The sequence below is a fragment of the Mus musculus genome, chromosome 7, assembly GCF_000001635.26.
Source record: "Mus musculus strain C57BL/6J chromosome 7, GRCm38.p6 C57BL/6J".
In the NCBI taxonomy this organism is placed as follows: Eukaryota; Metazoa; Chordata; class Mammalia; order Rodentia; family Muridae; genus Mus; species Mus musculus.
Window position 1 is genome coordinate 105,056,324 of NC_000073.6, and position 12,666 is coordinate 105,068,989.

Here is a 12,666-nt window from a genome sequence, read left to right on the forward strand (position 1 = left end):
ATATATGGATTGCTTTCCCATTCTGTCTTGTGTATCTGACTTCCCTTGTGGGAAACATCACCATTCTCTTTGTGATCAAGACTGAACATAGCCTTCACCAGCCCATGTTCTACTTTCTAGCCACATTGTCGATAATTGATCTGTGTCTATCCACATCTACTATCCCCAAAATGTTAGGCATCTTCTGGTTCAATCTCCGGGAGATCAGTTTCGGGGGCTGCCTTGCTCAAATGTTCTTCATCCACGTGTTTACAGGCATGGAAACTGTTTTGCTAGTGGTCATGGCTTATGACCGCTTTGTTGCCATCTGCAAACCTCTCCAGTACACCACAATCCTCACCAATAAAACCATCAGCCTTCTTCTCTCAGTTGTTATTGGAAGAAATTTAATTCTCGTGACTCCGTTTGTGTTTCTCATTCTAAGACTGCCCTTTTGTGGTCACCACATCATGCCTCACACATACTGTGAGCACATGGGTCTGGCCCGATTAGCTTGTGCACCCATCAAGATCAACATCATCTATGGACTCGTAGTGATTTCCCATATCCTTGTGGACATGATCCTGATTGCCTCTTCCTATGTGCTTATCCTTCGAGCTGTTTTCCGAATTCCCTCTCAAGATGCCCGATTGAAGGCGCTAAACACTTGTGGTTCCCATGTCTGTATAATGCTGTGTTTTTACACACCAGCTCTGTTTTCTTTCATGACTCACCGCTTTGGCCAAAACATTCCCCACTACATCCACATTCTTTTAGCTAATCTGTATGTAGTCATTCCACCTGCTCTGAACCCTGTCATTTATGGAGTCAGAACTAAGCAGATAAGAGAGAAAATTATAAAAATAGTTGTACAAAAAGAATAATTATATGTAGACTTACATAAATGTATCCACATATGGCTCAAGGTATATAATAATCTCTTGAAATTCTTTATAATTTTAGGTGTGGTTTCCATGTCTAGCACTTTGATCCAAATGCTTTAAGAATTAACAGCTAAGAAAACCACAATTCTGCCCAGTCTCCCCAGCTCCCTCCACATGTCTGGACAAAGTTTAGAAAGCCATGGAGATAATACTGAAGGTGACAATGTCCTTTGAATAGAATCACTTGCAGTAAAGAGGGATATCACTTCATTTCTCCACACATCTTTAAGTAGTGGTACTTGAATCAGAACATCTAGTGTCCCACAGAATTCTATCCTTTACAATAAGCCTAGACTTTCCCTCCATCTCTAAATCACTGAATCACTTTGATTAAGTTCTCTATATCTTATCCTTATAGTTATCATTGCTCCTTCTGGGTTCTCACTCCTTCTCCCCATACTTCCTCTCTCTATTCTTCTGCCAATAAACTGGGTCTTAAGGGATTTGACAAACCACTATACGAATGTTAAGGAAATGTGATACTCTTTTCCACTTTAATGCAAGTAGGTGTGAGTAATTCTAAGTGTCATGTGTCTAAATTCAATTTGACTCTATACATCATTTGCCTTCATGTACATAGTACTTCATAAAATTTAGAGGAAAATATAAGGTCAATTCTATGGCATAAGCTTTAAAAACTCTCTGTAAAGTTTCTCAATGCTATGAATTTTGAATATTTGCTCTTATTCTCAAATTCCAAATATGGATGAATAATGAGATTTTGTTTAAATTGCCATTGAGATGAAGTTCATGACTGGCTAGAAAATTCTTGCTTCAAAATCAGCAGATAAGTCCTGAATGTTTTCTGTTCAGAAATGTTTTCTAAGTCTACATGTCAATACAAAATTATTCAAATTATTAGATGACTAGGAAATATCAGTATACAAAGCCAAGAAGATAGTAAAAGGTAGCATCTATTCATCTCTGGGAACCTAAGCAACTTTTGTTCTGAATGACACCAGCTATATCCCATTCCTGCCTGGTATAGCAACCTGCAGAATTTCCTGGTTTGTGTACGTGAATTGCACTTGAGTTTTACAGCCTCTGCCTCATGCACCTGGAAATTATTTGTTACAAATTGTGAGTGAAATTTTTTTTAAAAAATGCATCAAAACTTGATCCATGAACTAATCTTACAAATAAAATGACTAAGGTCAAAATAAACACAGGTACTTAGGTCCAAAATATACCAAATAGGCCCATCTTTAGCATCATTTGCATGTGGCAAAAGAAAGAAGCTAGCCCAGACAGATTATATTTATCAGAAATAATCAGCTCTCATTAAGTGGAATGTGAGTTTCTGGAAGACAGGTATTAAGTATATCATACATAAAATTAGGGGGGTGGTCATCATGAAGATAGAAGGGTGATTATAAGGAGGAAGGGAGATAAGGCAACAGGGACTATACAGAATAATGGAGCTGTAAATGTTAGCAATGTGTCATGTGCATTTATGAAATAAAACCTACTCCTGTGGACAATTAGCATACTCTAATTAAAACTGAAAAACCAAACGCCTTCCCTCTATAATTTGACAGATTTTTATTAAACTGTGCCTACCATTTTTAAAAACTTGCCAACCCTCTTCCCTATACATTTTATTCTAAAAGAAATCAAGGATCTCTGGACACATTTTCTCAACCCTGCAACTATGCAAATGTATATCTAAAATATATTGAAATATTTAGAGGTAGGGTGATAGCTTGGGGATCTTTTGCTGTTTCTGCAAAACTGTATTTGATTTGACCATTAAGTATCCATACATTTCAAGTGGCAAGCAAATTTTTTATTTGTTTGTCTTATATTTATCAAGAATCAAATTATTGTATTGTTGAACCCATAACATGAGCTCATGAAGACAGTTTGCATCCTGGATCATTGGCTTGGCAAATGCATATTGCTGACATCTACTGGTCAAAGGAAGTAAGTAGCTTGATAAAATAAATACTGAGCTTTTCATGGGCTATCTTTAGTAAATTTAGTTTACTTATTTATGCATTGTAGTAACTCACTACATTCTATGAAAAGCCATGTGGACTGTATAATTGTCATTTTTACCACTCATGAAAAATCTATAGTAAAAATGATAAGGCCCAAAAATATGAGAAGGGCCTTTGGTTATTGAATTACTGGAAATGGATTTAAATTGCCTGACTCCAAAGTATTAATTCCAGCAATAAGATGCTTAAAATTAAAAATTATGGATATTCTTTATTTGTTAAACAACTTTTTGCTAGAACAGGGCAAGCAAAACAAAACTACAGTTTTCTGTTGGACTTTGCTTCATATGTACATCAAGCAGGTCATAGATGATAGATAGATAGATAGATAGATAGATAGATAGATAGATAGATAGATAGATAGATAGATACATAGATACATAGATACATAGATACATAGATGACAGATAAAAAGAAGAGAACCCTTTCTTTGGCATTTTTAGCTATCTCATACAAAACAAATAATTATAGCATAGCTAAGCACACACACAGAAATGCACAGAAACATACTGGAATGCTTGGAGTAAGATTTTGTTGTTGTTTTCCTTTCCTTCTGTTTGGTTAGTTGGTTTTGTTTACTTTTTGTTTTTTCAAGACAATGTTTCTCTGTTGTAGCCCTGGCTGTCCTGGAACACAATCTGTAGACCAGGTTGGTCTTGAACTCACAGATCTCCCTGCCTCTACCTCCAGAGTGCTAGGATTAAAAGGTGCCACCACCGCCTTGCTTGTTTGTTTGCTTGTTTGTTTGTTTGTTTGTTTGTTTGTTTTAATATGACTTTTTTCCTTTTGGATTACAATGAATGTGGTCATGACACACTGTAAGTCAGAAAGGGAAGAAGGAACACTCTGAAGGCCAATTGGGTTACTGTTGGCCATTAAAAATGGTTGGCTTCTGCAGGAACAGAGACCCGAAGCTGTTTTCTCAGGCAGAGTGGGGCATCTTCAGGTCCCTGTGCCTAGACATCCAGCTTTACCTGCCTGACCGTGGCACTGTGTCTGAAGCAGGTGTTTGCTAAGGATAAGACTTTCTGACCCTAGAAGCCCTTAGAGCCTGGCACACAGAGCTTTGAGTTATATAAGAAGGCAAAAGGTTTACTCAAGTCTGGCCTGGACCTTCAGAGTGTGGTGAGGCTGCCACCTGGTGAGAGCATCGATGACTGGATCGCTGTGCATGTGGTAGACTTCTTCAACTGTATTAACCTCATCTATGGCACCATGGCTGAGGACTGCAGTGAGACCTGGGCAGCATTCATGGCTGGTGGGCCCCACTATGAATACTGCTGGTAGTATGACCATCAATACTGAAGGTCCGACAAGCTCTCAGCAACCTGCTATATGGAATTTCTCATGGACTGGATCGAGGGTCTCATCAATGATGAGGGTGTCTTTCCTAAACGTGTTGGAGTTCTCTTCCCCAAGAACTTCCAGCAGGTCTGCACCAAGATCCTGTCTCTTCAGAGTCTTTTTTCATGTCTACATCTACCACTTCAACGCATCCTCAGCATGGGGGTGGAGGCAAATGTAACACCTGCTACAAGCACTTTTACTACTTCATCCAGGAGTTTAGCCTGGTAGACCAGAAGGAACTAGAACCATTGAGGGAGATGACAGAACGGATCTGTCATTGAGACCAGATCTGGATGTTGTTGCCTATTAGAGGGACCACCTGAATACAGTATAGCTGGAAGAGGGGACCCTTAGGAGCCTGTGGGTAGAGAAACCTGAAGGCCTACTGAAGAGTACAAACCCTCTATAGACCCAACACCTCTGGACTTCTTAGAAGTCTGTGTACTGGAATGCATGGAAAAGGGAAGGATTCAAGTGGGCAAAAGAAGAAAAGGAATTTAGCCCCTCCTATTAAGTCCAAGAGTAGAGTAGGCTACCAGGTTTCTGCTCTGAAACTTTGCCCTTTCACCCTACCATGATGGTTCCCAAATCCATTGGGGAATATGGATGTGGTTCAAGTGATAGCAAGAAAATTATAGTGAGTGCCTGTACCTGAGTAAGCAAGTGTGTGTGTGGGGGGGGGGAGGGGGGATTGTGGGATTTGTCTGAGAGATCCAGGTCCTTCTAGACACATAGTAGGCCCTCATGCTGGATGATGGATGGATGGATGGATGGATGGATGGATGGATGGATGGATGATGGATGATGGATGTATAGATAGATGGACAGGTTGACTACAAGATTATAGCCATTATAGGAGTAATGATAGCTTAGTGACCCAACTCTGACCATGTGTACAAATGTACAAAATGTGTGTGTAGATGAAATTGTACCTCTGAATCTTCTAGACTACCATCATCTATCAACATGAGTCCCTGGCATTTGAGTGGAGGTTAGACAGTGCAGCTTTGCCCTGAGTTCCTTAAGCCTCTGACCTACCACCATGTGGGCTGATTTGCTCAGACAAGGATATGTAGGAATTGTCAATTCACTCATCTCTGCCTCCAGAAGGGCCTGATATCATTAAGCCTCTGAGCAGAGCAGTGGTGGCTCACACCTTTAATCCCAGCACTTAGGAGGCAGGGACCAGTTGAATCTCTGTGCTCAAGGCCACCCTGGTCTACAGAGTGAGTTCCGGAACAGCCAGAGCTACAGAGAGAAACCCTGTCTCAAAAACAAAACAAAACAAAACAAAACAAAACAAACAAACAAATGGTAAGCCTCTTGAGGGTTAGGATTGATCCCTCAGGGTCCCCTGAATCTGGAACTTGGACTCAAGATACTTTAATCTACAACCCAGAACCTACTGACATGACTTAAGGCCAGCACAAAATAGCCCTCCAGACCAGGGAGCCACTGAAACTTGAATTGGAGAATGTAGAGTCTTTTCTTCTATCTCAAGACACTAAGGATCATGTAGCTCATGGAGACCTTTCCATCCTAAAAACACCTGCCTCAGCCCACTCTCCGGATATTTTCATGCTTCTTGGATTTCCAAACACTGTTATCCAGAAAGGCTGGGATCCTCATTCAGTAGCCATTTCTCAGTACCTCCATGCTGAGCCCTAAACACTGACTTGCAGGTAGCAAAATCGGTGTCTGCCCTTCCAGAGCCTTTATCCTGAGAGACCAGGATGAGAACAAGAAGTCACATAAGAATATTGTCTTTGTCTCTCAATATGCATTGGAGGAAACTAAAACTGAAAAATCCAAGGTTTTTAACTTCTACTCTAGGGCCTGCTGATTGAGTCACCAAGATGCATATGCAAACAGAGGTTGTCAGACACTATCCAGAACACAACTATTAATGCTTTGAGTAAGGATTTCTAGCCTGATGCCAGAAAACCCTACCACGCCCTGGGTAGGATAGAGTTGGCTGCTGAGGAAAACCTCTAAAACCAGGCCCCTTCTTATGGCTGAGGAACTACCTGCCTTCCAGAGAAACCTGGAATGTCCCTGCTGGCTCCAGAAAAGTCTCCAAGAGAAACAGGCTGGCCTGCTGTTTTGCAGTGTCTGATAACTGAAGACAGTGGGAGATTCCCCCACAATGTGCTACAGAATATATTCTGAAATCTAGGCTGCAAAAAGGGACCATGTTGTGGGGATCTATTTTTGTGAAAGAGGAAAGATTTTTTTTTTGATAAAATAAAAGATACAAACTAAAAAAAAAAAAAAAGTGGTTGGCCTCTAGTAATATGTACAGAGTATAAAATTTAAATAAAAATACAAATAAAATTTTCTTTTAAAGTACTTTTTAGAAAACTAAGTCTTGGAATGCATTTTGGTTTTGTTTATTTGTTTGTTTTAATCTTTTGTTTATTTATTTCTTTATACTCCAGATTTTATTGCCCCACCCCCCGTCCACCCTCTGACTATTCCACATCCCATACCTCCTCCCTAGACCATCTCCACAAGGATGTCACCACCAGCCACCCACTACCCAACCAGACTCTAAACTTCCTGGGGCCTTCAGTCTCTTGAGGGTTAGGTGCATCTTCTCTGACTGAACCCAGACATGGAATTCCTCTGCTGTATGTGTGTTGGGGGCCTCAAATGAGCTGATAATATGCTGACTGGTTGGTGGTCCAGTATTTGAGAGATCTTCAGGGTCCAGGTTAATTGAGACTTTGATTTTTTGTTTTTCTGGGGTTTTTTTCCTCCCTTCCTACAAATTCACTTTGCAGTTTTGGTAAGGCCAGCACTGCTCTCTGAGGGTGGAACATCTAATAAAAGGGACAGAAAGAATGCAAAGGACATAGCACAGCCATGCAGATAAGATCCCCCAGCAACTAAAGTTGCCTACACTGGCCTGTCATTACTCAATCCGGGATTAGAAAGAGGGATATGGGTCCTTACCACTCCCCAGTGAACTATTGACTACTGATGAATTCTGGGAAAGTACAGACATTGTCTTCACCAGGCTCCATTGAACCCAGAGTTACACAAATGGCTTGGTTACAGCTCAGTGGATCACAAAACAGAACAAAAAGACATGAAAGAGAAAAAAGACTTATAGGGAAGAAAGGAGTTTCACAGAGGTAGAAGGAAGATAAGAGAGGGTAGAGGATGAGAGTCAACAGAATGCACTTCATACATGTGTGATATTTTCAATGAACAAATATGATAAAATTATAACTAAAAATCATGTCATGTCCTTAAACTGTACTTTATCCTTGGCATAAATGTCTATTGTATTTATTTTTGCTTTTTAATTAATGTATAAAATTAAGGGCACCAAATGTTCACAAAAATACATGCAGTTGTATGTGTCTAAGTGTGTGTGTATGTGTGTGTGTGTGTGTGTGTGTGTGTGTGTGTGTGTGTGTGTGTGTGTTTCCAGCTGTGTCTATGTCTGTGTCTATATCCCGGTTTGGAAATAAATAAGACTGGTCTTTCTCTCCTACTTATTAATTTTATAAGTTTCAGCGATGACTTAGTGGAACTACTGGGGTTTTCCTACCATGCTCTTTTCCTTCTTCATTACTTCTCTGCTAAAAGTTACGTCACCTATCACCACAGTGAGATTTGCAATATTAGTGTGAAACCATCATGCCTCTGAGCAGCTAGCCTCCTAAGACATGTTCATGGTAGAGTGCTCCCTGGTGATATACAGATAACTGACCATTGGTACCCAGAAACAGAAAAAAAAAAATCTGTTCTCAGAGATGTGGGAATTTTCTGTGCTGTGTCTAGGTCCTCATTGGGAGGAGGCTCTCCTCTGAGAATTAGAGGTCTTCTTTTAACTTCCTGACTCTGGTTATTGAGAACTTGATCCCATACAAGTTGCAGTCTATGGCATCCAGTTCTTCACAAATGACTTCTCAGATGTTGGTCAGAGGTGGGTAAGTTCCAATAAAGCTGATAGAAGGATCTCCAAGCATTAGCTGAGCTCCAGCAAGTGAGTCAGTGACTGCAGACTCTGGTGATAGATATCAAGTGGGAAGGGGATCAATATGACAATTTGCTCAGATTCATCACTCAAAATCATACACCAATACCCATAGTGACAAGAAAAAAAAAACGGTTTTAATACATTCAGAAGTGTGTGTGCAGTCAGAAGCACATGAAGAAACAATAGTATATATTACAGTTACCAAAACCAGACACTACTGTGGATGCCAAAAAGTACATCCTGAAAGAAGCCTGATATGGCTGTCTCCTGAGAGGCCCTGCCAGAGCCTTAGAGATACAGAGGCAGATGTTCACAGTTAACCATTGCACTGATCGTGGGGTCCCTAATAGAGGAGTTGGAGAAGGGACTGAAGGAGTTGAAGGGGTTTGCAACCCCATAGGAAGAACAACAATATCAATCAACCAGACCTCCCCAGAACTCCCAGGGACTAAGCCATCAACAAAGGAGTATATATGGCTCCAGCTGCATATGTAGCAGAGGATGGCCTTGTCATGCATCAATGGGAGGAGAGGTCCTCGGTCCTATGAAGGCTCGATAGATGCCCCAGTATAGGGGAATAGAGGGCTGGGAGGTGGGAATGGGTGGGTGGGTGGAGGAACACCCTCATAGAAGCAGGGGGAGGGAGGATGTGATAGGGTGTTTCTGGGAGAGAGGGAAACCAGGAAAGGGGATAACATTTAAAATGTAAATAAAGAAAATATCCAATAAAAAAGAGTAGTATATTGTATACATAGGAGAAATATCCATGGAAAGAGGTGAGCTAGAGTAGATGGTGTCTTTTCTTTCTTATACATTTCCACTTGCCTTTTAGAAGTGGCCAAATTACTAATTAGTCATGGGTGGTAGTAGACAGTAATTTGATGACCAAATTAGTGGGCTAAGTAATCTTAGTATCAAAATCAAACTTACTTTAAATTGTATCAAATTACTTTAAATTTTTACCAAACTTTACAACTCTCCAGAGGTAGTATTTTAGAAAATACAATTCATATGATGAGAAGTACAGTCTGAAGTTTAAAAAGAATAATAATTAAGTTGAAAATTACATGGCAAGGAAAATTGGCATTTAAAGTCACATAAAACCACAGCAATGTAAAATTAAACTTAAACAAAGACTTACTTCTTTTACTTACTTTTCACAGATGCACATTTTTTATTTTATATTTAGTTTTTGGTTTTTTGGTTTGTTCATTTTGGTTTTGATTTTTAAGTAGGCTGCTTATATCATGGAAAGTTTTTCTTCTTCCTTCAACTTGATAGATAGTTTTGCTGGGTAGAGTAAATTAGGTTAATATCAGTGATCTTTTAGAATTTGAAGTACCTTGCACCAGGCTCTCCTGGCTTTTTAAATTTTTCCATTAAGAAATCAGCTATTATTCTGATGGGTTTTCCTCTTTTTGTGATGTTTGTGTGTTTGTTTGTGTGTGTGTGTGTGTTTATTTTTCTTTCAATATTCTTTCTTTGTTCTATATATTTGGTGTTCTAAGTATGATATGCCATGAGTAGTTTCTTTGGGCTTGTCTATTTGGGATTTTGTGTTTCTTTCATCTGTATAGATTTGTCTTTCTTTAATATGTAGACATTTTCTTCTATGATCCTGTTGAATAACTGGTCTATGTCATGGACCTAGGATTCTTCCTCATCTATGTGTATGATTCAAAGTTTTGGTCTTTTCACAGTGTCCCACAGTTCTTGCATGTTTCTTTTGTATTTTTTTTAATATTTGATATATTTTCCCATAGTAATTCATTTCCTCTGTTTCCTTCAAGTACTGATATTCTGTTTTCTATTTGATCCAATCTATTTAAAAGACATTCCTCTGAACTTTCTAATTACTTTATCAAGTTTTTCAATTCTAACTTCATTTCAACATGAATTCTCGTCAATATTTCCATTTACTGAATTTAGTTTTCAAATCCAAAATTGTCTTCATAAGTTCATTTAATGTTTATTTTTTGGTGTTTGTTTGTTTGTTTGTTTGTTTGTTTTTTCTTATACATCAGATATTTATTGTTTTTATTTTTATGTTCATTGAGACATGTGTTTTTGTCTTCTTCAAATGCTTTGAATTTTGATGTTGTTTATCATTGCTGCTTTAAACTCCATATGTTGTATGAATATATAAGTAATTATCATTAGAGACTATTTCTTTAGGATGGACAGATTTATGGGGAGAAATTCTGTCATAGTCTTTCAGAATGTTTGCGTTTTTGTTATATGACCTGGACATGTGACGTTCTATAGTTATATGCCAGATGTGAGATTCTAGGCTGCCTTTGCTGACTGAACAGTATCTAACTTTGTAGCACAAGGCATCCTCAGACTCATGATCCTCCTGCTTAAGCCTCCCAAGTGTTGAAGTTTGTGTATGTACCAGACCACTAATCCTATGATGCTATTTATCTCACCAACTTTGGACACATGGTAAATGAGTTAGCTCTGTTCTTTGACTTTTCTGTCAATAAAATTCTTTCTGTAGTTTTCTCATTAATACAACTAATGTTACCATGATATGTGAGCCTGTGTTTTAAACATATCAGAATTTATACAATTGTGTTCCCCCATTAGGAAACAAGTAGTACATTGGCCTTTGTGGTTGGTCTTTCTAGAAGCTGTAGACTGATGGAAACATGAAAATGAAACTCCAATCCAGACAATTCTGTAAGAGTTCAGACTAACAATGTTGATCAGTAAATGCCATTAACAATAAAATGTAAATCAGCAACCTATAAAAATAAGGAAAAGTAGACATTAAGATATAGATTAAAATATGAAATATATATATACAAAATTTTAAAAACCGATTCAACATGTCATGGTATTTAAACAAGACAAAATAATTTAGATGAAGGAAAATTCATTCAATATTTTATCTTAGAAACTGAAAATGTACTACACATTAATATAGATTTAAAAGGCATTACATAAAAAATAATAGGAATTTAAAGGCAGAAAATGGAGAGTGAATGAAAAGAGGTATTTTGGTGAAATATCTCTCCTCTTCCTTATCATCTCAGTGACGATGATTGGTGGTGGTGGTGGTGGTGGTAGTGGTGGTGGTGGTGGTAGTGGTGGTTATTACAGCTACTAAAACCATATTCAGGACTAAGTAAGCACACCAGAAATCTATAGGTTCTAGCTTTCAGAATATTCATGTATGTTTCACCAACTATGGAATCGCTATTATTACCCCTAGTCTATGTATTTTAAAAATTGTTACAACTATTGATTCATATATAACATGTATTCAGTATTTATAATATAGATGCATGTATGTGGATAGATAGGTAGACAGTCTTAAACTGACCTTCATTTACCACCTTTGTAAATGGGAACAGAGATACCAATCTCAGCTATGTTTTGATATTTAAATAATACCTTTAAACACTAAGAAATTTCTTTAAATGTCACCTAGACCTCTTTTCCTAAAAAACAATCTGAAGTATTATTCTTTTCAGTGAAAAGTAAAATTAAAAGAACTCTTTGGCCTATTATATGCTGAGGTTATGGCTAGGGATGAATACAAAGAGAGATCTAATGAAGGGTAAGTAAATTTGAAAGCTACTGATACTGAGTCTGATGTGAAAAAATCACAAAATAAGTAATTATAACACATATTTGGAAATAATTCCATAGTATATTAGTAAAGGAAATGGGATATAATATGGGCACATGTCAATCTAAATGAGACATACCATGTTTCCAACACAGTTTTTGAAGACAATTCTATAGCCACCAAATTAGAATTCATTGTACTCAAAGGAACATCAAGACAACACAACCCACAGCACTGCTGTAGAAACATCACTGTCTAGACCCAACAAGTCCAGCCAATGTGTGGCTACTATGAGTGACCCAGCATCTACCACAAAATTCACCCCCTGTGGTTAATAGTTAGGTAATAGGCTAATTTGCTCACATACATTACCTCATCATGTTACAAGTTATGACTCAGACCAGAAAACAAGGCAACAGATGAATTCAGTTTTGGAAGTCAGCTAGCTAGTAACTAAATATCACCACATACTGTATCTGAAAAACTAGATAAAGTGTTAACACAATGGAAGTCAGTAACTGCTTGTCATATTGCTCCACCTTTAAAAGACCATGAATCATAAAAGGTCTGAAATAAATTTCTGAGTATCTAGAGCTGTTTGTGTAATAATTGTAATATTAAGGCAGGATTTTATATTTCTGAGAGGGAGCATTGTTTTACCAAATTATGTAATTGTCTCCAGTTGTGTCTAAATTCCTTGATTTCAGTCCATAGTTTAATTCCAAACCACTGTCTCTCTAATATATCCCCTTTACTCCACTCCCACAAACAACACTTTCTCTTCTGTTTTGCAAGAAATGTATAATTCCCAACAACTTGTTGAGTCAT

General features: G+C 38.1%; 1 protein-coding gene and 1 pseudogene across 1 annotated transcript in view; both read left to right on the top strand.

Moving 5' to 3' along the window:
• Window positions 1-863, top strand: part of Olfr677 (olfactory receptor 677) — a 939-nt gene extending 76 nt beyond the window's left edge. Inside the window, exon 1 of the mRNA NM_146358.1 lies at window positions 1-863. This exon is cut by the window's left edge and continues 76 nt beyond it. Within this exon, the coding sequence (NP_666470.1) occupies window positions 1-863 (863 nt within the window).
• On the top strand, window positions 3,816-6,545 carry Gm8913 (predicted gene 8913; annotated as a pseudogene).